Source organism: Apodemus sylvaticus, chromosome 19, assembly GCF_947179515.1.
Source record: "Apodemus sylvaticus chromosome 19, mApoSyl1.1, whole genome shotgun sequence".
Classification (NCBI taxonomy): domain Eukaryota; kingdom Metazoa; phylum Chordata; class Mammalia; order Rodentia; family Muridae; genus Apodemus; species Apodemus sylvaticus.
Genome location: NC_067490.1, coordinates 65719881 through 65747268, shown reverse-complemented (window position 1 = coordinate 65747268; position 27388 = coordinate 65719881). Strand labels below are relative to the sequence as shown.

Genomic DNA, 27388 nt, shown 5'->3' with positions numbered 1-27388 from the left:
TTGTTCTCTGGAGTTAGTTGAACTTGTCTCTGGCTGGTGTTTGAGCCTACTGAGATGCTCTGGGACTATTTCTGAAACACTGGATGGATGGCTTTCCCCTGTTGCAGATTGTTGATGTGATGGCCTCCTCTTGGATGCCCTTGCAGCCCTAGTGTGCTTTGCCCCAGATTGTGTCTGTGAACCAGATGGTGCCTGGTTGCTCCTTCAGGGAGTGCATACTTAAAAAGGAACTTTGAGGTTAAAAACAAAACAAAACAGAAAACAGAAAATGGCAAAAAATTAACACAAAAAGCAGACAAATATAAATGTCCTGGAAAGCATTATGAAACCAAGAACTGCCAACAATGTCTTTGAGTTGTTGTTGGTTTTTTTTTTTATTGTTGTTGTTGTTGTTTTTTCTGTTTTCCAACTGATGCTGGGCAAAATGTTTGTGCTTCAGATTGCTTGAATACCCCGTGAATCTCCTATTGTTGTGCACATCTTTTGAAAAAAGAGAATTTTGTAAATCATACCTGAAGGAAAGTATGTTAAATAATTTTTAATATTGACGTGAACTTTATGTCTACTTTTTCTTTCGTATGGTGGCCATTGTTTCTAGAAAATGATTTCTACACATATAATTTCATCCTCAACTTCATGGGATAGATTCCAAAGCATGTTGTCATCCTTCAATTCATAGAGCTTTTCATATTATGAAAAACAATTAATATTTTTATGTAAATGGCTGTCAACTGGATTGGAATGGAGTGCAGTTCCATTCCCCTCTCGAGATTGAGACCCCACTTTGAACAGAACCATGCAGGCCCTGTACATGCTGCCACATTCCCCGCAATTTCACATGTACATCTATCTTTCTTGTTTTGAAGTCCTGTTTTCCATGGTGGGTGTTCTCAATCCCCTCTGACAAGGATAATACTACCTACACTTCACCAGTGTTTGCTGGGTCCTGAGGCAGGGGATTTGATGGAGACTTCCCAGTTTTGAATGTGTGTCCCAAATTCTTTCACATTCTAAAAATTGACTGCCTATGGCTATTTGTATTTGTTCCTATATACTACAGAAGGAGAGCTCTCTGATGTTGGATGATCAAGACCCTGATTTTTAAGTATAGCATAATGTCATTAAGATTGAATTTACTGCTATGGGACAACATCAGAACAAAAATAAATGCAATTTTACACAGTTTCATATATATACATATATATATATATGTATATATATATATATATATACATATATACATATGTATGTGTGTGTGTTTATGTGTGTGTTAATGCAAAAATGCATACATTCAGTAAAAATTAATTAGGTAAGTGTCCAAGTGCATTTTAGGAGTGCAGGGACTGATAGAAAGTATGATTTGGAGACTGGAAAGATAAACAAAAAGCAAATTATATGACAATGTCAAAAATAAGCAACCAAATAATATTTAAAAAATAAAGCTGTGAACAGTATTTTGAGAGAAAAAAGAGACTGATCTACAACACATGATGTAATTAAATATTAATGTATATGTGTTTATATGTGTATGTTTGTGTGTGTAATATTAAATGGAAGTAATCTTTAGTAATCATACTTTTATAACATTTATGATGAAACAATTCATCTAGAATGATTTATATGTTCATCAATTTGACTGACTTCACTGTGGTAAAGGTTTAGTGGGGTTCACTTTCATTAGTGATTTTTCTCACTTAATGAATCACTTTCATTTCATAATAAAATTGTGTTGTTTCACATAAATTTATCCAGACAATAATGTTGCAGGCACTATCTGAATCACATTGTCCTTTTCTTAAGTTATTTCCTTCTTTGTATGTTATTTGATAGTCTTAATATTTTTCTAGTATATTTTAAAGCTATTCCAAAGTCCAGCAATTCTGTGATATCATATGCAATACTGTCACTGTGTTTCATACTCTGCTAATATTCACCCTTGTTTTTCTCTTCAAGTAAGTGCCTTTTATTGCATCAGGAATCTATGATATTTCAAATTCAAACAGAGGCAATATACCATTAATATGATGTCTTAGATTTTGTTGCTGTAAAAAAAATGATCAAAGGACACATGTATGAAAAGTTTTTTATTTGCTTATGTACCTTGGTCACAGAATATTCAATATAGCCAAGGCGTGAAATTGGATGTAGGCACTTTATGAAAGAATGTGCAATAAGATTAATTACTGTTTCAATGTTTATGTTGTCTGCAGTCCTCTTTCTTATAACTTCATGAACAATTCACTTAGAATGTGCTCGTCCAGAGTCAGTACCATCACCTTATATTAATCATTTAATAAGTACATGGCTTACACACACACACACACACACACACATACACACACACACACACACACACACACACACACAAACACAGCTCAAAGTGAGGGAAACCATTCCTCAGTTGAGATTCCCAGTTCTCAATATCTTCAGGGTTGTGTATTTATGAATGAAATCATTTTCCACAAAACTTTGGTAATTGATATGACAGTGTTCTCCTATATAAGTTCTAATTTGTTTATTTTTTATAATTTTTATATGATTAAGTGCTGATTATGTTAAGACAAAGAAAAAATATGATCACTATCATCTAAAATTTTCATACTATGAAAGTATCAATGGAGCACTTCATCTTTGTACTTCTGTGTACTATTTGAATCTGGTCTAACTAAAATAACATAACACTTTGGGACAAAAATACACCCTAGCAACCCTGCACTAGAAGACAAGATGGAAAAGACCTCCACAACTACCATGATCTTCCCTCTGGTGCTGTGGTAGACAGGAAGGAAGGTGATCCAGACACTGCAGAACACCAGCATGCTGAAAGTTAGGTACTTGGCTTCATTGAATCTGTCAGGAAGGTTCCTAGACAGGAAAGCCACAATGAAGCTCCCCAGAGCCAAGGAACCCAAATATCCCAGAACAACATGGAAGGCAATGACTGAGCCTTTGTTGCAAATAATGACAGTCTTCCCATGTTCAGATTGTATATCCCTGTCAATAAATGGAGGAGATGTTACCAACCAGATTCCACACAATACAAGTTGGATCAGGGTACAAATGGGAATGACCAAGTTTGGTGCCCCTGATGTCAGCACCCCTCTCATTCTGCTTCCTGGAGTAGTGATCTTGAAAGCCATGACCACAGTTATTGTTTTGGCCAACACTGTAGAAACAGCCACAGTGAAAAATATCCCAAATGTGGTCTGTTGCAGGATGCAGGTGGCCTGGTCGGGATGTCCAATGAAAAGCAATGAGCAGAGAAAACAGAAAAATAGAGAGATGAGCAGGATGTAGCTGAGAATGAGATTATTGGCCTTCACGATAGGAGCATCCTTGTACTTTATAAAAGTGAAGAATACTAGAATTGTGATCACTGAGAAGGACAGAGCAGTGGAGCCGAGAGCAAGCCCCAATGGATCTTCATAAGCCAGAAATGACACAGCCCTTTGGAGGCAGTGGGTTTGCTCCAAGTTGGCATAGTTATCATCTGGACACCTCACACATTGTTCCATATCTGATGGCAAAAAACAATAAAACCTCATAATAAATAATAATTATCTAGTTAATAATTATATATTTGTATTTTTCAGATGATATATCAATAAATAATTGGGTACTGAGCATCTCATCCATTCCTTCTTGCTGAAGGGACCACTGACTTAATATTGCTCTGTATTTACCTATGTTTGGTGGTGAAACAAAACACCATAATAGGGAGTGGAATGGAAAAATTATGCATCAAACAAAAAAATAAAAATATGATATATTATAATATGCATGATCTCAGATGTTTAAATTTTTCAAACCATAAAATCACTGTTCACCGACAAGGGTAGTGTGTACATAAAATTATTGATCTCAGTTGATGAAATGCATTGTGTACTTTGTTTGCCTTATGGGTTGTGCCATATGTCTATATCTGTACATAGGAACCAGAACATACAATTCTTCTTGCAAATAATGTTTGCCTAAAGGAAATTTTTCATTCTTGACTCTCTATGCCTCATAATTTGTCTTTAAAAACTGGCACACTGCATATCCTCCTAAATGTGTTCTTCATAGTATAAAATCAGTAACCAACATATTGTGAGAGAAATAAATTGTTTGTTGAAGATATTGCAGGTTACTCACTAGGTCCAAAAGAAGTTGACATTATTTAACTAATTAAGTTCTGAATCACGGAAACTTTAGATCTCCATTTTCCATGTAGGCCATATCATAGTTCTAGTTTGGAAAGAGAAGGATTCAAATTCAGCATTTCTTTCTACATGCAAGCATGTACCTGTTCCATTGGAAACCTCATTTTCTGGGCACTGAACACAATCAAAGCAGCACTCTGCCGTTTCATTCTGATGAACTTTCCTAAATCCAGCAGTACATGGCACACTACACAAGGAGGAAGGAACCTGAGACAATATATAAATATTATATAATATGTGTGAGAGACAGTGTGTGTGTATGTGTGTGTCTGTGTATGTGTGTAGTTCATTTATACATAATATATATAATGACCCATAGATTGATATATGAGACATTAACAAATATGGCTATAAATATTCCTCTTTTAACCAGTATTTCCTAATGATTTCAGGCACAATATTGCTATGTAATTTCCTGCAGGGGAGGGAATGTCACACAATATTTTCTACATCATTTAAAATTATATATGTAACTTTCAAGTTGTGGCAATTTAAAATATTTCCTTTCTAAATTGATTAATCCAAAAGGAATGCTTATGTAGCATCAGATTTTCTCTCATGATTTACAAATTAAAAAATCAGAAAACTGAGGTGTATGGGGAAAGAAGGTAGGGTAAATCAAGCAAGAGTTGGTTGATGAGTATGAAGTGTTATATAAGACTGTCTTAAAATAAATGAAGTTTAAAACAAAAATTTGAATCTCCTATCCCTTCACCCCTTCCCCTTCATTTATGAGACTCCTGCCTCATCACTCTATCATTCCCCTATAATAGGACATTGTGCCTGCACAGGACCAAGTAGCTCCCTGAGCAGAGATGCCACATAAGTCAATACCTCACAGAAGAGGGGACACCAGGAAATGGGGTAGTGGGATAACATGAAATGTAAGTAAATGAAATAACCAATATTATATGTACCTTGAATCAGGATGAAGATTTCTGTTAATGAATACATGCTATACTTAATTAGGCTATAAATATGTTCTCACAAAATAAAAAAAAATCCGTGGTATACATATACTTACAATATTTTCATTATATATATATATATATATATATATATATATATATATATATATATATATATATATATATATATATCAAAATTTATATATAAATTTATATATAATATATTTATATATATTTCTATAGTGTGTGGTGAATAGGCATATGGGTGTAACTGAACATGGAATTCAGAGGCCTTTGATCTCTATGACAAGATTTACATGGAGTTTAGAGGTACTAGATTTTGGTTCTTGTAACTAAGCATTGTCTTTTGCAAGAGTAGCCACTGGTTTTAACCACAGATATATTATTTCAGCACCTCATATTAAAAATATAGATACCTTGAAAATTTGTGGTATATGCACCGGAGTTCCTCCTGGGGCCCATTCCACATCTTCAAATATGTGAAGTTGTTGCATCTGTGTGAAGCAAGGAAAATAGCTTCCTATTTTCACTTTTAATCCAAATCCTTGTGGAAAATTCCAAATGAGGAAAATGTCATACTCTGCACACTGATTTTCCCTATGATTCATGTTCACCAGTTCTCCAACAGGGTTAGTAAACACCCTGGTCTTCAGCAAGGAAGACACCTAAATGAGATGCACCATTAGATGCTTACATAAATGTATTAATAAAGGGAAAGTAAAATTGTGAATTTCCTCTAATTCCTCAATGACTTTCACAAAATACAGATGTATTGTAGTAAACCTGTGTAGTAAAATACAATATACTTCATTGACACTGAAAATTTATATAATGTTCCATGTTAATGTTTGATGGTAAATGTGCTAGAAAAACATGATTAGCATATAACAAGTAACATGGTGTGTGTGAATGTGTGTGAGTGTGCGTCTGTTTTCATGTTAGTCAAAAATACATTTTTGAAAAGCCACGTGTGTGCAAATGAAGGGGAATTCTGAATGTGTGTGAAAATAAAGAATGTCTGTTGGTCTTTCACTTATGAGATAAAGTAAAACTTAATAACATATAGTTTTAATCATTTGTGATTTTGTTAATCATTGTTAATTTAAATGAGTAACTATTAGTTAGAGCACATGTACTGACTCTGGATAAATTACTCCTCAGATAAATATTCTAGTCTAGTCATCACTTAAAGATTTTATTATAAAAACTTTGGCTCCTATTTTAACTTTAGAAATTATTGGTGAAGTGTTGAGACATGTTTTCACAAAACTCACTGATATCATAAAAAAAATTGTTTTCTATTTAATGTTTCACTTGTGCATGATATTCATCCTTGTAAAACATCAATTAGGGGCTTTTGCAGTGGAAAAATCTTTCCACTGGGAGAATAATTTCTAACAATGTATATGTGTGTCTCGGGGTCCATTTAAAAGATCATATTGATATAGTTAAGCATAATGAAATGTCAGAGACTTCACCTGCTGACAGTCAGGAAATATTCCTTTGTATTCTGCTGGTATTTGAGACTCTACTTGTTGAAGAATGAGTTCATGGTAGGTGTGGGCCACAGCATACACAGCATTATACAAATTGTAACCTTCTTCACTCAGGGCCATGTCATATTTGTGCATTGCTGTCCATTCCAATGTGTAGTTGAATTTAAAATGTTCCATTATATTTCTGTTCTTAGATATTGAACAATTAAAATAATTCCACCCCAATATAGACTCAGAAATGTTTACTGGGTATTTGTCAGTGTCCATAGTTTGCATAAAATTCCTAAATTTAGGCATCTCACCTCTGTGGTGTGCAAAAATGATAGTCCCATGGAAGAAATCAAGGCTGAAATCCTTTTTATTTGTGATAACATCCCATTGCGAAGTTGTGATCCAGATTCTCTGAGCTGCTAAATATAACCATCTTCTAAAGCTGACTTCTAAAGTGGAGTTCATTTCACCATAAATGATAACCACCTTTGCTGTAGATGTCATAATCTGTTTATCATATATTGTAGACTTTGTCATGTATATCTGCATGGTTTCTGGGATCACATTCACAAAAGCCAAACAGATCTCATGCCTTTGCATTTCTTCTCTTAAATCTGAGAGAAACTGAATGCCCTGGTCATTATCTGAGATGACCACTCCTATCCAAGTCCATCTAAAATGAAGCATCAAGGAAACCATGCCATGGGCTAAGTATGTATCCTTGGTGGCTACCTGAAGGACATAGGGGAACTGGTCATGGTCACTTAGGTTAGGATTAAATGGTCCAAAGAAAACCTAAAGTGTTAGAAGAGAGCATGAAACAACCACATGAGGAATATGATTATTAGAATGTTTGGATTTATATACAAATAATGTTGCTCATATTTCTGAACTCCTAATAAGGATGGTACGAATATACTCTAAATATCATGTATTATTGCTTTTAGATTCTAGACTATTTCTGACAAGTCTGAATTTCCTAGAACAGAGGCTTGCCTGTTATTCAGTACATATATGATCTGATTATTTAACTTCTTAACACACACACACACACATATATGTTAAGTAACATATATATGTGTACATACATATATATGTACATACAGTGATATATAGTGATGTAAAAGTACAGTGATTGTATATATATATATATATATATATATATATTTATATATTTACAGTGTGTGTGTGTCTGTGAGAGAGAGAGAAAAGTAGCACACTCATAAATGTGTCATGCTGTCAAAGTTTTCTTGTTGACCCATGTAAATGGAATTTAATATTGTTGATTCATTTAATGTCAAACATTCTTACCTGTGGAGACCTAGAATGAAATGCCAGTTTGGCAGATGTTTTCCATGATGGCCCAGTAATGTCTATACCACAAATTATATATTTTTCACAGATATAATTAGTAAAGTACTCCCCTTTGCTTTGTTGTTCATATGCTCTCTCTAGAAGTCCCAATGTATCTTGAATTAATTCAACAGTGATGGTGAACATCAAAGACATATTGGGTAAAAGATAAGGATTCTCACTGATCTCATCAGTAGCAAAAAACATTACCAGGAAAAACTCGTAACAACCTGCTGGTATTCTAAAACAAGGCATAGTGATGTTTAAGCGAGATATTGGAAACTTAAAACTTCATTTGCAGTAAAGTTTGTACTATGACACATGCTAAATTTCTATATAAATGTCTTGAAATAAGATTCATGAATGAGGGATCTTTAAGCTGAATACAATTAAAGAATTCTTAGGCATAGGGCACTATGATATGAATAGTTTTGTATCCATGTAATTTGATAAGTAGTTTGTTCTATCTCTCAATGCCATCCTTTAACTAGATTACTGTCCTATTGAATGAGACACGGTAAAATAATCTTGGATATGTAATTCAATGGATACATTTTAAAAAATATATTTCTTAAACAACATATAAAATATCAAACATATTCTCCTTATTTTTTTATTAAAGGCCGTTTTATACATCAAACATCTTAATAACATTGCATATTTTGAGAACTAAATAATACTTCAAAAAAGGTGTTTAACTTTTATATTTCTATAATTTCATACCCTGAAAATATCATTAATTTATACTTAATAATATCTATTCCTGAGGATCCTTTATCTAATATTGAGAATTAAATTGTTTCAAAACATACAAGATATTATTTGGAAATTAAGCATAGGAAAAGAGCATAAAATGTTATAACCTGAACTAATAAGAAAGATATTGTCACCTTCTCAAAAATTGACCACAAATGGCAACATCTCAGGCATTGAGGACATGTTCTTCTAAAAATGAAGTACGTTTATTTTCCTAGATTTTCTCCAATACTACATTTATTCAATTGTTAACAGAAAACAGGATCAGATGTTGTTGACCATCTGATCCTGACAATAAGCCCAATATGTTTCTGAGCATTTGTGCAATTGGACCAAAGGATAATTTTGGTAATAGAATATGAAGCTGGGCAGTCTTTTCTCATATTCAGCTTCAAATCCAGAATTTCAGGAGGTGCTCATTTAAGGACTATTTTATAAAGCAAATGATATGTATATTCACAATCTTTTATTTAATGTTATACTTGTAATCATGTATAGTAGACCAACATATACACAAATACTTCAATGAATCAATGTATGCCCAACTGCTGGAGACCCAAATTATATAACCATTTTATGAAGGCATTTAGATGTATGGTCATACAGGAATCACTGGCAGGCAATTGAATATAGGTAGGGAGGCAGTCTCTTATATTTGAACTCTTTATAAAGGTAAGAATTGTGAATTTATGGCAGATGAAGAGACATCATTCAATATACTCTGGGCTCTGAATCCAGCAATCCGAGATCAAATCTCGGTGGGACAAAAACTCAACAGGGAGAATCAATATTAATTTTCCAGCACTGAGAACTGCAACCCAATATATTAAAGCTGAAGTAAACAGTGACACATTTGAGACTATTAAAATAATGATTGGTGTAATAATTAATTTTCAGTGGTTTCTAAAGTTACAGGGGAACAGGACAGAACCACACAGTTTGTGTACACAGCTAAATATTTCCTATTTATGACATTGATGCAGGAAATAAAGTTAATGACTTACCTAAAATCAATCATTTTATTATACAAATTGTCTTCAATAGGTCCCTCTTGTGTCCAAAGGTAATAACCATGATCATTTCTGAAATCTACATCATTATCTTCACTATTCTTTATCCTCCAAAAGCAAGTGGGTTCTGTCAAACAGCACAAGATGAGAGAAAACTTCAGAAGCAAAAACGAAGTAGTGAAAGCACACAGCTTCTTCATGTCTGCCAGGCTCTGTGATGGAGCAGTTATGAAAACCGTTTCTTATGCAGACAAACATCACACAGACATTTATAACTAAGTGTCTGTTTTAAGGCTAGTGATGTCTAGAGATCCGCTTATTTATAGTCACAGTTCATTTCCATTCATCGTATGTCATGCTCCCTGGATATATTGAGAAATTTCTGTCCTCAAGCTCTACATCTGAGGTCTAAAAACTTTTGATCAAGACATTTATGAAAACATGTTTTGGACATCATGTTGTCCATCCTTAGGTGCCATGATGTCATTTATATTTCTAAAAACATGTTTTGGAAATTATGTTCTCCATCCTCAGGTGCCATGATTTCATTCATATGCATGGCATAATTCCCTAGGACAATCTTCTCCTGGGCAGCTTGGCCCAGAATATGTGTCAACGGCCATATGGAAAAAAACATTGGATTTCAACAACTTCCATAGACAAGAGTTTGGAAGGTCATAAAAGTTCTAAATCATTCACAATTTGAGAAGAATCATGGGACATTATGTCATCCATTGTCTACTGTAGGAAAGCACAGCCTCACATGAAATATTGAGCCAGGAGTTGATCATTCCCACTGTTGGTTATATACTATTTTATGCTAGTCATGTTTAAAAAATGTCTTCAAAATTCCTGTGATTCCTGTCATCTAGAGAATATGTCATTAAACAAAATCCAAAAATGCATGGATTTATACAGATTCAATATTCATTCTGTCCAATATCTATATTTTTACAGAACTTCACTGAGTTATAATGCTTATCAACTGCCTGATAATAAATCCCTGGCAGTCAGTGCCATTTGAAGAGACATTTCTTTGTTGATGTTTGTTCACACCTCATTAAGAAGTTTGAGAATGATTTCATATATTTTCTCAAAGAAATGAAAGGATTTACATGTCGTTTCTGAGAGAAAATTGTATTGCTAATGTTAGCATACATATAATATTTTTCATCCATGTCTAGTCTGTATTTGTTTTGAAACAGTCCTGTGTTGGATTACATTGCAACAACACAATGTCTGTTATGCCAAATTATGTAAATTGGTTAGATTATAATGAGTGACAAAGGTGGAGCATTGAATTTGATTTATATTTCTTTCAACTACATTACTTTGGGCCCATAATATACACACTGAATTAAGTGGAATTTTTAACTCCATTTTTGGAATGGCTGCTATGTCCCTGGATTAAAATAAAATCTTGCTATGTAGTTTATTGTAGCGTCATAGTTACTATGAATAACATTTATTTCATATTTGTTTGAATTATGACTTTGTCAATTTGAATAATTTTTTTAGAATTTTTGTAGACCTATAGATTGTAAATTTGAGTGTCTTGAGATTGTGATATTCTATATTTGTTGTATACTAGGTGGTAATATCATGTCAAATGAATTGGAAATGTGCATGGAGGTTGACTCTTCCCATCATTGTAACTACTACATCCTGGGCTGTGGCAGTCTTTTGGAAGTAATTTTGTGCACATTAGCATTGGACTTGGATCCATATCATACCGTAGTCAGACTATAGGTCAAACATAAAGGTCCTTAAATAAACTTTTGAGAGGTGAGACTCCATCTTGTTTTCTACAGAGAAATTCTCCATGTCCTTGGAACACAAATAGCATTTCTTGAAATTACTTTTCTTTCTGACTTAAACTCATGATATTGACTTGACATGGTGGATAGAAGGCACATCACACACCACTGTATCATTCCTGATTATCAAGAGAGTCTCTGTTTTTTTTTTCCTTTAAGTTAAACTGTTACATTGCAATCTTATGATATTCCCTAAAGTACTTTATTAGTATGTAAAATAAAAGGTTCTTTCATGTCTCACACATAAAATTTCATAGATTCTGTTCAGTTTGTAGTCCCTTTATTTCATTTTGGAATCAGATATCTGATTCCATGTTGTGCTATTCAGAAATAGGCATAGCCTCTATCCCATTTTCTTTTCATAGAATAATCTCTAAAGTATTGGTATTGAATTTTCATTAAATATTGGATATCATTTATTAGTAAAACCTTCTTGTCCTGTTTGCTTCCCATTAATCAGATACTGATTTTTGCTTTTTTCAATCACTTGAAATAAGGTTTGATATGAAATATGATTTATTCAAAGTATTGAATCAGTTTTGAGTATCTGCACTCATTACTCTATATGGATAGAAAGACTTCATCTTTCACGAATGAGATATGCAGTAGCAAAGATCTTATTCATTACCCACAGATATTTGAAAGGCAATGTGATGTCCATTTTACATCCATGCACGAGTAAACATAACTTCAGTTTCTTCATTATAAAGAACAACTTAGTCACTTATAATTGCCATGATTTATGTAGAAACTTCAACTTAATCTAATGAAACTAAATATAGCTTAATTACTAATAAGATTTTTAACACAATGCATCATAATTGGCATGAAATATTATTTCAGTAACACTTAAAATGCATAGCTGTGCAGGCTTGCTGATGATGATTCTTCCAAGTTATACTCTTATAACCTTTAAATCATGAAACTCAGATTGTAATATAGTGTCTATATTTCCTTCCAAGCTTCATTGTCCCATATACTAGAATATGCTAAAACGGAATACAAAATGACAAAAAGAAAAAAATAATTTCGATATTATATATAAAATTTACACCTGATGGAACTCTAGAGTCTGAACTTATGAAAGTAAGGTGTATTCCCATATGTAACGGCCCACATGTCTAACAGATGGTCTTCCATATCTAGAAACATAAGTCAGACCTTTGGCATGATACCCCCAAAATTTTGGACTCCCACAGAAACCAACAAATGTATCTATCAAGCCCTTCCTGAGCCACATTGTATTTACAGTCTGCGCCCCCAACTGAAACTATCAGAGATCAGTATGTCTATCCCAGTCCCCAAAGCCAAAGTGGCTTTCAGGAGGTCTGCCTTAATCAGAGATATGGGCACACATAGTGGTTGCACTAATTAAGGACCTAGAAGTCCTGATATAATTAGAGACAGCAATGCCTGTCTCCAAAGTGGCCTGCTCCAGTCTGTGGGACCAGGTAAGTTAACAACAGAAATGACTAGGTGGTGAAAGAAAAATGAAAGAACATAATCAAGAGAAGCCAATGTAAGTTGGCAAGTTCAGAACCCAGTTAGTTCTCCTACCCTGGATACCCAAGCACACATGAAGCACAAGATTCTGACCTAAAATTGTAGATTATGAGGATGATGAAAGTGTTTAGTGAGCATAAAAATAACCCCTTTTGAGACACACAGAAAACCAGAGGTAAGCAGGTAGAAGTCCTTAGAGAGGAAAAAATATAAATCGCTTGAAGTAATACAAGAAAATAGAATTTAAAAATGTGATGGAATGGAACAAAAGAGAATGCGACCTAAAAATAAAAACAGAAGCAAAAAGAAACACAGATCTCACCTGCACATTAGTCAGACTTCAGACCTATACAAATAAGCTTCACTTGCCCCACACATCTTTCCTGATCTCTGAGGCCACTGCATGTAGCTAAGTTTCACTCAACTGTGTGATAGCCCAGGAAGATCTCCATTATCCTGCCACCTCTCTGCATACCTTCATCTGAAACATAAAGAACTGGAGGTCTGGAAAAAGACATACTAATGATACCCATCAGATGACTGCCACACCAGGATCAAAAAAAAAAAAAAAATATGCCCTCCCCACACCCACTATAATAAGAATTTTTTTTATGGACCAACATTTTCAGGAAACATTTGAAACAATACAATCAGCAAATGACATGGATATATAATACAAAATACCTCAAAAGAAGGCATACACCAATACAGCAAGCCTTGGATAGCAAGAAATATAGCAAAATGACCACAATCCAACATTTTAAAGATGATAGTGTTCTTTAAATAGAAAAAAATGTCAAAATTCAACATAATCTTAGAAAATTAATAAAGGTAAAATGGTAGATTTAGGATATATTTCTAAAGTAAATAAATAGATTTAGTTTGTATTTTTAATATTTTAACGTTATTATTTTCCAACAAATTCTTTAATTTTAACATTTTTCTATATATTTGTTCAACTTTCTCAAAAATATTTTACATGTAAAAATCCAGTTTTCTCCAGAAATAGTTCCTATTTCCTTTTTAATTATTTTAGAAATAATTTTTATATCTACAATTTTATTTGTATTATTTTAGATGAAAAGCTTCAATTTAACAATGTCTCTATGTATTTAGTTTTATCACAAATATTTTTCCATCCAAATCTCCAATTTTTTCCATAAAATTTTCTATGTGCTTGGTCAATTAGTAAAAAAAATATTTTCTATGTTAACCATTTTACCATTGTTACTTTCCATCAAATTCTTCAGATTTACATTATATTTCTTTGTCTTTCTTCAGTTTTTCAGAAATATATTCTATGTAAAGCTTCAACTTTGTCAGAAAATATTTCTTTTTCCCACTTCAATTTGTTTAGAAATGTTTCCATGAAAATCTTCCATTTTAACATTTTTTTTTATATTTCTTCAATTTTATCAGAAATATTTTTCATCAATTCCTAGTTATTAGAAAATTTTCTATGTATTTCCTCAATTAGTAAAGATACATTTACCATGTTTCATATTTTACCATTATTGTTTTCCAAAATTGTATTCAATTTTAATAATATTTCCATATATTTCCTCAATCTTACTAATATTTTCCTTGAAATTTTTCATTTTTATCAGAATATATTTCTAATTATCTCTTTAAGTAGTGTAGAATTTTGTTCTATGTCTACCCTGTTATCTGTATCATTTTTCATGGAAATCTTCAAATTGAACACTTTCTATATATGTGTTCTATTTTATCAGAAATATTTTCCATCAAAATCTCCAAGTATAACAGAAATATTTTCTATGTGATTGTTCAGTTACTACAGAAATATTTTCTTGGTTTACAGTTTTGCAAATATTATCTTCCATCAAATTCTTCAAATTTAATATATTTTTCTATATATTTCTCCAATTCCAAAATACCATGTAAATCTTGAAATTTATCATAAAATACTCCTATTTACCAATTCAATTAGTTTAGACATATTAATATGTCTTTAATTTTATCTGATATGTCTTCAATTTTAATATTTTTTCTATATTTCTTCAATTTTATCAGAAATGTTTTCCATCAAAACCTTTCAGTTTATTATAATATATTTTATGCATTTGGTCAATTAGTAAAGATGTAATTTATATGTTTACTATTTTACTATTATTATTTTCCACCAAGTTCAATATTAACTCGATTTCCTATACGTTTCTTCTATTTTAAAGTAATATTTCCACTAAAACATTCAATATTAACACATTTTTGTGTACTTCATAATTTTTTCAGCAATATATTCAAAGGATATATTCAATTTTATCAGGAAATATTTCTACTTAACTCTTTCATTAGTTCAGAAACATTTTCTATATTTATCATTTTACCTGTATTTTTCCATGAAAATCTTTATTTCAACAAATTTTCTATAATTTTTCCATCAAAATCTAATTCTTAGATTTTTTCCTATATGCTTAGCAAATTAAAGAAGATATTTTCTGTTTTTAGTATTTTACAATTATTGTTTTCCAACAAATTCTACAATTTTAATGCTTGTTGCCAAAATTTTCTCAAATTTTATCAATATTTTCAATGAAAATCTTCAATTTTATCAGAAAAATGATTCTATTTACCACTTTAATTAGCTTAGAAGTGGTAACTATATCTACCATATCTATATGGTATGGTACTATCTATAATACATACTATCTGTAAAATTGTCCTTCAAAATCTTCAATCCTATCATTTTTGTATCTATTTTCTTCAAATATATTGGGAATATTTCCCATCAAAATGTTCAATTTCATCAGAAATTGATTCTACTTAACTCTTTAATTTAGAATTTTTTTCTTTTTTAAAAAAATATTTATTTATTATTTTATGCAAGCATATTGTAGCTGTCTTCAGACACTCCAGAAGAGGGCATCAGGTCTTGTTACAGATGGTTGTGAGCCACCAAGTGGTTGTTGGGATTTGAGCTCAGAACCTTTGGAAGAGAAGTCCAAAGACTTCTCTTGCAGAGCCATCTCTCCAGCCCGAATGTATGTTTCTATTTCTACCATTTTAGCTATATTATTTCCTATGAAAATCTATTTTTAAGACTTTTTTCTAGAGTTCTTTAATTTTATCAGACATATTTCCATCAAAACCTTCAAAGTTATCAGAAATTTTTCTATGCTTCGTCATTTATTAAAGTAATTCTTCAATATTTGTTTTTTAACTGTATTATTTTCTAACAAATTGTTCTATTTCAACACTTTCAATATATTTCTTCAATTTTGTCAAAAGTAACATTTTTCCTTGTAAATTTTCAATGTATTTCTTGTAAAATTTCAATATATTTCTTCAATTTTATCAAAAATAAAATTTTTCCTTGTAAATTTTCAATCTTAACAGAAAATGTTTCTACTTCCTTTTTAATTATTTTACAAATGTTTTTATAGTCAACCATTTAATCAGTAATATTTTCCATGAAAATATTCTATCTAAATATTTTACTTTATATTTTCTCTATTTTAAAAAAAAACATATATTCTTTCAAAATCTACAATTTTATCAGGAAGTTTTTTCTATCTGCTTGGTCAATTAGTAAAGATATATTTCCTATTCATACTATCTTACCTTTCTTATTTTCCAACAAGTTCTTCAATTTTAGCATGTTTTTCTATATATCATCTCAATTTTATCAGAAATGGTATCCATGTAAACATTAATTTTATCAGAAATTGTTTCTTCTTACTACTTCATTAATTTTAGAAATATTTAATTTTCTCTATGATTTTTTCTGTATTATATTCCATGACAACTTTAATTCTTCAATTTTATCAGATATATTTTCATCAAAATTTTCAATTTTATTAAAATATGATTCTATGTGCTTCTATGTGCTTGGTCAATTAATGAAGATATAGTATCTATGTTTTCTATTTTACAATTATTATTTACCATCAAATTCTTCTATTTTAACACATTTCTATATATTTCTTCAATATATTCTTTAATATTTTCCATATAAATCTTGAATTTTATCAAAAATTATTTCTACTTTCCTCTTTATTTAGTTTAGAAATGTTTCCTATGTCCTCCATATTATCTGATAATTTTCCAGGAATATCTTCAGTTTTAACAATTTTTCTATATATTTCTTCAATTTTATCAGAAATACTTTTGGTGAAAATCTACAATTTTATCAGAAAGTATTTCTACTTAACACTTCAATTAGTTTAGAAATCTTTAATACATCTACCATTTTATCTGTATTTTCCATGAAAATATTCAAATTTAAAACATATTTGTACATATTTAGACAGACAAGAGCTGTTTGGTACATGTAGAATTTGATATTCATTGACAGTTGTGGATGAACATACCGTGGGAAGTGTCTAGGAACATCTCTATCTCACAGCCTGACTTACAGAGCATGTTATACAGAGATATATACTATACCCTTTGTTTTCATCTCTCATTCAGAGTGCCAGATCTGAGTAATCTTGTTTTCCTGATTCCTCTCCACATGCATCATCTCCAAGCAAGACTCCTGAGAACATCCCTCCATTACTGAATCTCTACATGCTGAAGGTGTCCCTGGAACTGCCTTCTAACAAGTTCATGCAGCCAAAGCCTAGGAAGAAAGTGGACATCTCAAGTCTTCTGCTGCCAACTTGATGGGCTGGCTCTTCTCTCCATCCTGCCCCAGGTCTCCACAGTTCACACATTTGGAAATAAAGCACACCACTTTCCCATTGTTCTGACACTGACAAATCTTAGCGGTTGAGACCTCTGGCTTTTGAAAGGGAGGTGATAAATATTTGTGTCCCAGGAGAGTCTCCAGGGATGGGCACTTCAGCATTTGTTCAGTAGAGGGAGAGCATTAACAGGAAGGCAAAGCCTGTTCTCCATGACATAAACAATCTCTTGTCTGAACATCCTAGTGTATCCTGAAGAGATCTGGGCATCCCTTGGGATGTCCCCAGTGATGTTAAAACAACAACCACTGCTCTCAGAGCTTTCATTTCATCCCTAGAGTGTTCACCCATACTCATGACTGCAAGATGGAGTAGTCTCCTTGAGAGTGAGAATGGAGAGCTTAGGGAAGTGAGAGAGAGACCAAAAGAGGCTGGCTTTCCACCTCACTGTAAACCAGCGAGGAAGATGTGGTCCCGGGAAAGGCACAGGGTGTCATGGATCAGTGATGTGAAAATTCCTGGAGTAGGCATACTTGAGTCTGGCTTCCGAGGGCTGGGTAACAGGAAATGGTGTGAATGTGAAGCTAAAGAACTTTCTTGCTTATCACAATTCCTGAAATGTGAATATTATAGTATATTTGTTTGTCTATTACCTAAGACAGGAGCTGGCTAGTCCAAAGTAATTTTACTGTGAATTTTCACACCTCTTTTTGGAATTGGAGGTATAACCTGGGGACAAAAGGAGACCATAATGTGTCAGGGAGTAAATGATATCTCCCAGGTAAGTTCAACACTCTACTCTCACAGTTTGTTTTTCTAGGTACAGTGGCTATCAGACTCAATGAAGAATATTCTTATGAGACATTACATTCTCAGAACACCTCTGACAACTGGAAAATGATACCCTAAGATTACTCCATTCACAGTTCCATTCTTATCTTCTTGTACTAAGCTGAAATCCAAGTGGATCAGGGACCTCCATGTAAAACCAGACACACTGAAACTAATAGAAAAGAAACAGGTGAAGAGCCTTGAGCACATGGGAACAGTGGGAAAGTACCTGAACAGAATGCCAATAAATTGTGCTCTAAGGTCAATAATTGACAAATGAGACCTCTTAAAATCACAGACCTATCTCTAATGCAGCTAAACAACTGTCAGAATCAGAGACTGGATATTTTTTCTAGCTCAGGATTGCTTTAGTCTTTCAGTTGGATGAATGTTTCAGTCCTTTGGTGATGGTTTGACATACACAGCTCTTTAATCCACAGTCATGAGCCGAGAATCCAGTATTGGGCATCTGCTTATGAACACTACCTATAGGTGCTTGGGGACCGTGTCCTTCTTCTTGATATCTGTAGCAACATGGTTGGGGCCTCTCAACACAAGTTGCACCCTGTACAGTTGTTAAAAAGCCTGGAGAGTCCATCTCTTTGGACATAATAAGCATGTGTATATAGGCAGAAAAAATACCTGGCTGCATATATACTCAAATCTCTACAGAATGATCGGAGAGCTGAGATCCACAGAACAGGCATTTTAAGACTGTGCCAAATTCTTTGGTGTCTCACTGGATTCCTAGTGTGCTCTCTTTCCGTTTGGCCTATGCCTGGTCTGGGCATTCTTTATGCCTTCTCATTATGCAAGTTCACTTGCATTCCTTTTACTACAGAGGCTGGGGTATGCCACCCTCTCCCAAAAACTATAGTCATCAAGAAGCAGGAAAGGAAAATGGAGAATCTGACTATTCACCTGATGCTCTATGAGAGTAATGAGCTGTAAGGTTGCCTGGCAGACATCACTGATGGATCCATGGACTGCTCATATTCATTGTTTCAAATCCCATTGCCTGCTCTCTGCCAGCAGATCTAGGCTGAGAGGAGAGAAAAAGGTTCAGCTGATTCATCTATGTCTCTCTAGGGCTGATGCAAGTTGGGGAGTGTCAGGGCTCTGATCTCCTGCTGTCTGGAGTCTGCCAAGCAGGAACTCATTTTTTTTGTATCAGTTCTTTTTTTTTTATATAGAGAGTTGTGGAAGTAGGTGGGGATTTCTGGTGGACTGGGTTAACATAGGTGGCAGGGAAGGGAGGGTATGGGGTGACTGACAGGGCCCAAAAAGTTATTCAACATCAGTGTTAGGTTGGCCAAGACAGGATTAATCAGGTCGTACAGAGTCACTCTAATATGGAATTGACAGAGATGTCTCTAAACTCCAGTAAATGCTCAGGGTCACCCAGTAGGCCTCAGTGTTTGGCTGAATAAGGCCCTTAAATAGCCTGGTGTCATTCTTGGGTCTGCAATGCCCCACTCATCTTATATATTTCAGGACTTTTGTTCTGGTGGCTGCACCACCAGGATGTCACTATGCCCTATTTCATTTCCACAAACGCTTCTCCAAGTAAGAGTGCTCCATAGTACTCTTTGGAGAATCTTAGCAGTTTATAAAGTTGTTCTGTTCTTGGTTCTCATACCCACAATAACTTAAAATTTCTGACTGACTTTGCTTCTGAGAACATAGTGGGATAGAGTGCATTCCCAATCCTACTGAGTGACATCATGCAACCCGGGAATCTTCCAGTTGGATACATAGCCTTTGTCTGCCTAGTGTCAGAATAACATGGTTTATAATCACCATAATTTGACAGTATACAGGATGCAGGATATCACTGCCCATGGTGTGTGTCCTTGAGGACCACCCTGTCCTGATGTGATGTTTCAAGCTAGTGTTCATGGGAGTCTACATTCCTAGTGACATGTCATACCCAGGGCATATTCTTTCTATGAGAAACTAAAGTTAGGTCATGAGCAGGTAATTTTTCAACTGCAATGATTAGAGAATGAGAATAATGAAGCCTCAGAGAACCACAAACAGCTCAAGAAAAAGAAATGCTTCTACTGCTAAGTGTCTCTCAGGCAGTTGTAGAATGTTCATTTCTGCCTATGGTTTTGGACTGCAGATTCTATGGCCCTTATTTTATCCCTTCTGCTTCTTGCCCATCAGATAAACTTGTGGAATTGGACTATGTTTTTCTAAATGTGAAAGAAATTGTTATCCTTCCTAGCATTGTCTTGTCAGCCTCATGAGCCTTAAGAATAAAATAAAATACAGCAGCTCTGGGTTCAGGCAGAGTTTACAGAGCTGATGGTTATTGAATCGGTATTGTTATTGAATAAAATATCCTCTACTTGGGTCTCCTGTACTATCTAGCGAATATTTATGCAATACATATTTTTTGTTGTTTTCCCATTACCTTTGTAAGTCAGAGAGAGCTGGAGATTCCTCTTTCTTTTGGAGAGATGTGCATACCTATTGTTATATATATGCATATATGTGTTTAGGCTGGATATTAGAGTGTATTAAAATATCTATAGACACACTCCTTTTCTTGAAATCTACACCTCATCTGTATACCAGACTGTTCATTAAACCTTTGTCTGAGGCTCTTGGGATAGGATTGATCCTATGGCATTATGCATGCTATCCAAATACTCTACCAATGAGTTATAGATACAGAACTCCATTTATCTTCTACAAAATTACAGGTTAGATTGAATAAAAGAGTTTAGCTTGGAATTTGGAAATTCAGAGATTGGCCATCATAGAGAATGACTGAAAGAATGCTCTCAAGAGTGGCAATGTTTAGCTATCTGACAGACAAAGTAGACTCCACAGTGTGTAATAAGGACATTTCTGTCTGGGAAAATCTGAAATGAAACTATTAAATACCTGCACAGGTGCCAGTAGAATATGTGAGGTTAATCTACTCATTTAGGGTCAAACACACAAACAACTGGAGGAAATCAATAAATACCTCAAAAACAGCCAGGAAAACACAAACAAAAAAGTGGAGGAAACCTATAAATTCTATAAATACAGTCAAGAAAAATCAAAGCAAGGGTTGAAGGAAACAAACTATTAGAGACCTAGAAATAGAAGGAATGAAGAAAATACAAGCTGTGGAAATACTGGAATTAAAATTTTGGTGTACACATTGGATCTATAGAGACAATGTTTACCAAAAGAATACAGACACAGAGACAAATCTCAAGAATTGAAGATAAAATAGAAGGGATTGATACATCAGCCTAAAAACGTTAAATCTAATACTTCCTGACAGAAAATATCCAGAAAATCCAGGACATTGTGAAAGGACAAAACATTAGAATACTAGAATTATAGGAAGGAAGATCAAAGTTTCAGAAATTATTGACAACAAAATCATGCAAGAAAAAATTCCTAACCTAAAGAATGAGGTGTCTATCACAGTACAAGAATCATCAAAACACCACAAAAATGGACCATGAAGTCTCTTCCCTGAATAATAATCAGAACATACAATACAAAGAAAGAATACCAAAGGCTGAAAAGGTATAAAAGACAAAAAAAAAAAAAAAACATATAAACGAAGATCTACTGAAATCATAGATGACTTCTCATTTGAGTATGTTAATGCCAAAAGGGCTTGTACAAACAGACTGCAGAAAGTACAGATTCCCAGATTATTATATGTAGACAAATTTTAATCACCACAAATGGAAAAATAAGATAGTCCACGATAAAGCCAAATTGGAACAATATCTGTCTATAAATACAGACCTATAGAACGTGTAGAAGAATCCAACCTAAAGAAATTAATGATACATAAGTAGAAAAATTATTGTGCTATCTGCAAAACAAGGGAAAGCACACACACATACACACACACAAAAACACACTCATGCATGTGCGTAAGCATGTGCATGTGCATGCGCACACTCACACACACACACACACACACACACACACACACACATTCACACACACTCCAGTACCAACACAACCAGTGGTAGTAACAACAAAAACAACAGAATTCCAGGAGTTAACAATCCCTGTTCATTAACTCTTCCAATATTCATGATCTCAGTTCACCAATAAAAAGACACAGGCTAACAGATTGGATGCTAACACAAACCTATCCTACTATATACAAGAATTACAACTCAACATCAGGAATAGGCATTGCTTCAAGGTAAAGGGGAGTAAATACATATTCAAATCAGATGGGCAAAGAAGCAAACTGGGGTAGCTATTTTAAAATTTAGCAAAATAGATTTTAACCAAAAAATAATGAAAAGAATTGAAGTACACTGCTTATTCTTCAAAGGAATAAATATCACCAAAGACAGCTTTGTAATTTTTATTATATTTGCCTTAAATACACGGTCACCAACCCTTGTAAAAGAAATATTTTTAATGCTAAAAGCACATAAAAACCCTCATACACTTACGCTCAGTGATTTCAATACCCTCTCTCACAATGGACAAATTCTCAAGACTAAATCTAAAGAAAAATACTCCATCTAACTGACAGCATGGACATGAATCCATCTGTTATATATTGAACATGCTACTGAAATATAAGATAATATAGCATCTGCTCACCACCTCATGAAACTTACTCAAAAATTAACCACATATTCAGAAACACTGAAAGTCTTTATACACACAAGGAAATTGAAACAACACTACATGTCTGTATTATCAGACCACCATGAATTACAGCTGGATATCAACAAAACCATAAAGAACATGAGGCTTGCAAATTCACGGAAGCTGCACACCACACTACTGAATGAAAAATAGGTTAAAGCAGAAATAGAGGAAGAAATTAGAGATTTTCCAGAATTAAATGAAAATGAATATGCAACATGAACAATCCTATTTAACCCAAAGAAAATAAAAGTGGTGCTTAGAAGAAAGTTCATAGCACAGATGCATACATTAAAAAAAATGGAGAGTTCACATATTGGCAATTTAAGAACACAATATAACGTCGAGAACAAAAAGAAGTAAATGAGTAATTAAAAAATTGAGTAAAGATCAAGAAATTATACTACTGGGGCATGAAGTCAATAAAATAAAAAGAGAAGAAAACAAGGAATCAATCAAACATGGAGTTGGACTTTTGAGCATTTTATTAGACAAGACAGTCATTCCATTATTGAAAGATAGAGAATATCAAAATTACAGAAATATAAAATGAAAATGAACAACAACAACAAAAAAAAACAGAAAATGAAGAAACTGAGAGAATGATAAAAGCCTAGATTTAAAAAAAATGTATCCTCCACTAAATTGGATATTCTAAGAGAAATCCAATAGGTAATTTCCTGGATAGGATCCACATACCATAATTAAATTAAACTAAAGCAAATAATTTTTTAAATATGTATGTATGTATGTATGTATGTATGTATTTATTTATTTATTTATTTATTTTGTGTATATGAGTACACTGTCACTGTCTTCTGACACACCAGAGGGCATTAAATCCAACTGTGGATGGTTGTTAGCAACCATGTGTTTTCTTGGCATTGAACACATTACCTTTGGAAGAGTAGCCAGCTATTATCCACTGAACTATCTCTCCAGCCCTAAGATAAAAAACTTAAACAGACCTAAACATCTAGAAAAAGAGAAGTCATTACAAATCTGCCTAAAAAGAGCCCATGACTATGTGGGTTTTAGAGTAGAATCCTACCAGACTTAGAAAGAGGAGTTAATGAGAATACTCGTCAAAATATTCAACAATTTTGACAGAACAAACAGCCAATTTGTTTTGAGAACACATTTTTTCTCAAATATCCAGTCAAAAAATACTAAGCAACAAAGTTTTCCTTAAAACCACAAATGCAAAAATACTTAATAAAACAAAACAAATAAAAAACCAATTTTACACACTACGTAGGTCCAGTATTGGCACATTTTGGAACACATGTTCTTTGTCACTTAGAAAATGCTACTCAGAAGATTTCACATCATTGATGCTGATTTCTTCTTCATCCTCTCTAATTTCTTAGCTATAGGTAGGCAGCATCAATTGTCACAGTAGTTCCTTCTATTCTTACCTCTTAAGACAGAACTACATGGACAAAGCTGCTGATTTCTGCTCCTTGCTGGGGCTAGTAAATGTTTGGCGGCTTCTATTACATTATCATCAGCCTTTTTTTTTTAACAAAAACTTTACTACCTTAGCTTGGCTTTCCTGAAACTTGCTCAGAGATCTACCTTGATACAAGATGTCTGTATGGCTCTGTCTCATGAATGCTGGGATAAAAAGCATGTAACACCATGCCTAAACCTAAGGTTTTCCTTTTAGATCTCAAATTGAAAACATAATAGCAATTATAACCCATCCCATTTCAGCTTGAAAAATATTTAGATCAACATATGTCCACATGAAAACATAAACAGGTAATAATAATTCCTAACATGATACATATCTCTTTCATATAACTGCAAATCTGTAAGTTTAGATTCATGGAATCTGGCCCTAATATCAACATTACTGTAATACCATTGGTGACAGGAATTATTTCATGTAACCATTCCTTTAGTACCTTTGAATATCCTTGATCACAAGGCTTAGCTTCATTCAATTTCCTGGTGATGCTTTGCTTTTTGACCTTAAATTTTGTATTTTTCCTTTTGGAGTTTGCTATGCTTGATCAAAAGTATCAGGCCAAATTCTCTGTGATGATCTTTGATGAGACTTCCTTTGTCAATGCAATCAGTGTAAAACCTTTTTACCTTATCCTCAAGAAGACTGTTTAGACAAGGGTAATAGGCAGCAACATACATTACCATTACCCTAAGAACCATCTCATATATATATATATATATATATATATATATATATATATTTGAAATAATCCTAGATAAATAATAATGTCTATCATTTTCCTATTCCAATGGCCTCTTCACTTCCGGTTAGTTCATGATTATATTCATTAGTTTTCTCTCCAGTATGCATTCTTTTATGTTTTTAGAGACTCCTCCATTGGAAATAGGCTTTACCACATTGATTGCATTCATGAAGTTTTTCTGTAGTATGTTACTTTTTTGATGTCAGAGACTATTGTGCCATGAAAAGTCTTTGCCATATTGATTTCATTCATAAGGTTTCTCTCCAGTATATGTTCATTTATGTCTTTGGAGTTCACTGTGACCTGCAAAGGCTTTACCACATGATTTCATTCATAAGGTTTCTCTCTATTATGTATTTTTTATGATATTGGAGATGACAGGATAATGTAAAGGCTTTACCACATCAATTACATTCATAAGGGTTCTCTCCAGTATATGTTCTTTTATGATATTGGAGATGACTGGATATTATAAAGGCTTTACCACATTGATTATATTGGTAAGGTTTCTCACCAGTATGTGTTCTTTTATGACATTGGAAATGACTGGGTTTTGCAAAGGCTTTAGCACACTGATTGCATTCACAAGGTTTCTCTCCAGTGTGTGTTCTTTTATGATATTGGAGATTACTGGATACTATAAAGGCTTTACCACATTGGTTGCATTCATAACGTTTCTCTCCAGTATGTGTTCTTTTAAGTTTCTGGAGATTACTGTGACATGAAAAGGCTTTACCACATTGATTGCATTCATTAGGTTTCTCTCCAGTATGTGTTATTTTATGTCTTTGGGGATTACTGTTCCATAAAAAGGTGTTTCCGCAATGATTACATTCATAAAGTTTCTCTCCAGTATGTGTTCTTTTATGATATTGGAGATCACAGGTTCTTGTAAAGATTTTACTGCATTGCTTACATTTGTAGGGTTTCTCTCCACCATGACTTCTTACATGCCAGCAACAATAATTAGTACATATGACATATTCCCCATATTCATTAACCTCATCAATCAATTTATCACTATGAATTCAGTTTACAATTTGTTCTAATGTTATAGAAGCAACCAATCTTAAGGATTATTACATCATATGTTCATGGTATTCTCCCACATTATGTGCTGCTGAAGTTACCTGTTAATATTATTGTTTTGTTTTTTGATGCAGAGTTTTTCCGTGTAGCCCTGGCTGTCCAGGAATTCACACTGTAGAACAGGCTGGCCTAGAACTCAGAACTTCACCTGGCTCTCCTTCCCATGTGCTTGGATTAAAGGCATGCACCACCACTGCCCAGCCCTGTGATAGTTATTGAATGGCTCATATTTTTGACATCTGTTTTTTATATGAGGTTGCTACATGAAAAAATAAACTTCCTATAGTACTTCCTTTCTGAAGAAAAAAAGGAACAACTCAGTCCTTTATAAAACAGCTTGCATTCATAATTTTTCATGTAGTGTAAATACTCCCACATCTGATGTGAACCAGGAGAATCAGAATAGTTTCCAAATTCTAGTACCCATAACAATTTTCTACAGTGTGAGTTTGGGGAAGGTTGCAATAAAATTAGAAAACCAAAAAATGGCAAATTTCTATCATATTAGAAAATTTATCAATGTCAGAATAGTACACATTCTCTCATTGTTTTGGGATATGAAAAATTTCATTGCTTATGTCAATAACCTTATCCTCTTGACTCTATATTTCATTGTGGCACATGATTTACCTAAAAAAGAAGAAGAACCAATGGAAGGTTTTCATACACATTTCATTCACACTGTTTAACTGTATGTTCTTCAGAGACATTTGATATATGGAATAATGTTTCTCAATGACATAATTCTAGATTCTCATAAACTGACCTCTCAATAAACTTAGCAATGTCACTACAAGAATATGAATAGCTATAATTTTACCATGGACTATTAGCTTATTCCTGGGTTTTGGTCATATTTTTATCACTATTTAATTTGTAACATCTAAATATTATGAGACTATATGGTTTGG

General features: G+C 33.4%; 1 protein-coding gene and 1 long non-coding RNA gene across 4 annotated transcripts in view; both read right to left on the bottom strand.

Annotated features, from left to right (window-relative positions):
• Nucleotides 1-27388, bottom strand: part of LOC127669736 (uncharacterized) — a 388347-nt gene that overhangs the window by 110638 nt on the left and 250321 nt on the right. The window lies entirely within an intron of this gene.
• On the bottom strand, nucleotides 2613-9937 carry LOC127669731 (vomeronasal type-2 receptor 116-like). 3 transcript variants are annotated; one of them, XM_052163922.1, is made up of 6 exons: nucleotides 9732-9937; nucleotides 7930-8212; nucleotides 6610-7413; nucleotides 5572-5796; nucleotides 4286-4409; nucleotides 2613-3517 (listed from the first exon to the last, which is right to left on the bottom strand). In XM_052163922.1, exons 1-6 carry the CDS (start codon nucleotides 9935-9937, stop codon nucleotides 2613-2615), a joined length of 2547 nt encoding a protein of 848 aa, XP_052019882.1. The 3 variants fall into 3 exon arrangements, with proteins under 3 accessions (XP_052019882.1, XP_052019883.1, XP_052019884.1); XM_052163923.1 differs by lacking the exon at nucleotides 4286-4409 and having other exon boundaries at nucleotides 2613-3519; nucleotides 5570-5796; XM_052163924.1 differs by lacking the exon at nucleotides 5572-5796.